Below are 394 nucleotides of genomic sequence, written 5' to 3'. Positions count from 1 at the left end.
CAGTATTTAAATTCATGAAAAGTTCTCACAGTGATATTTCGTGACTTCGCAGTATTGGAAGTGGAGATTCCGTCCTGGTGGGCGTGGAAGACAATCCTGAATTCAAGAACTACATCAACCGCCGCGCCGACGCCCCGGCTCCGTTCGAGAGCGCATCGGGCGCGCGGTCCATCGACCAGGTCTCGGCGCCCGCTGCCTTCGCCGGAACGAGCAGAACCAACCCGCTGCTCGACATGGACGGAGTGGGCAAGTGACGATTTTATTCACGCAGGGACGGCACGACGGAAACCCACACTAGAAAATAATAGAATTAAGGGCAGGGACTTACGACATGACCAGTATCTATTCACGAAACACAGATTCGACACTAAAGTCAATTATGTTAGTTTCAGTG

At 51.8% G+C, this 394-nt stretch overlaps 1 protein-coding gene across 1 annotated transcript in view; it reads left to right on the top strand.

The window, feature by feature from the left end:
- The window catches only part of LOC119586444 (cadherin-87A-like), a 12418-nt gene that overhangs the window by 10434 nt on the left and 1590 nt on the right, over positions 1 to 394 (top strand). The window contains exon 17 of the mRNA XM_037935172.1: positions 53 to 246. Within this exon, the coding sequence (XP_037791100.1) occupies positions 53 to 246 (194 nt within the window). The remainder of the gene's footprint in view (positions 1 to 52; positions 247 to 394) is intronic.

Source organism: Penaeus monodon, chromosome 21 (assembly GCF_015228065.2).
Source record: "Penaeus monodon isolate SGIC_2016 chromosome 21, NSTDA_Pmon_1, whole genome shotgun sequence".
Classification (NCBI taxonomy): domain Eukaryota; kingdom Metazoa; phylum Arthropoda; class Malacostraca; order Decapoda; family Penaeidae; genus Penaeus; species Penaeus monodon.
The sequence above is the reverse complement of the archived record's forward strand: the minus strand, read 5'-3'. Positions and strand labels throughout refer to the sequence as shown.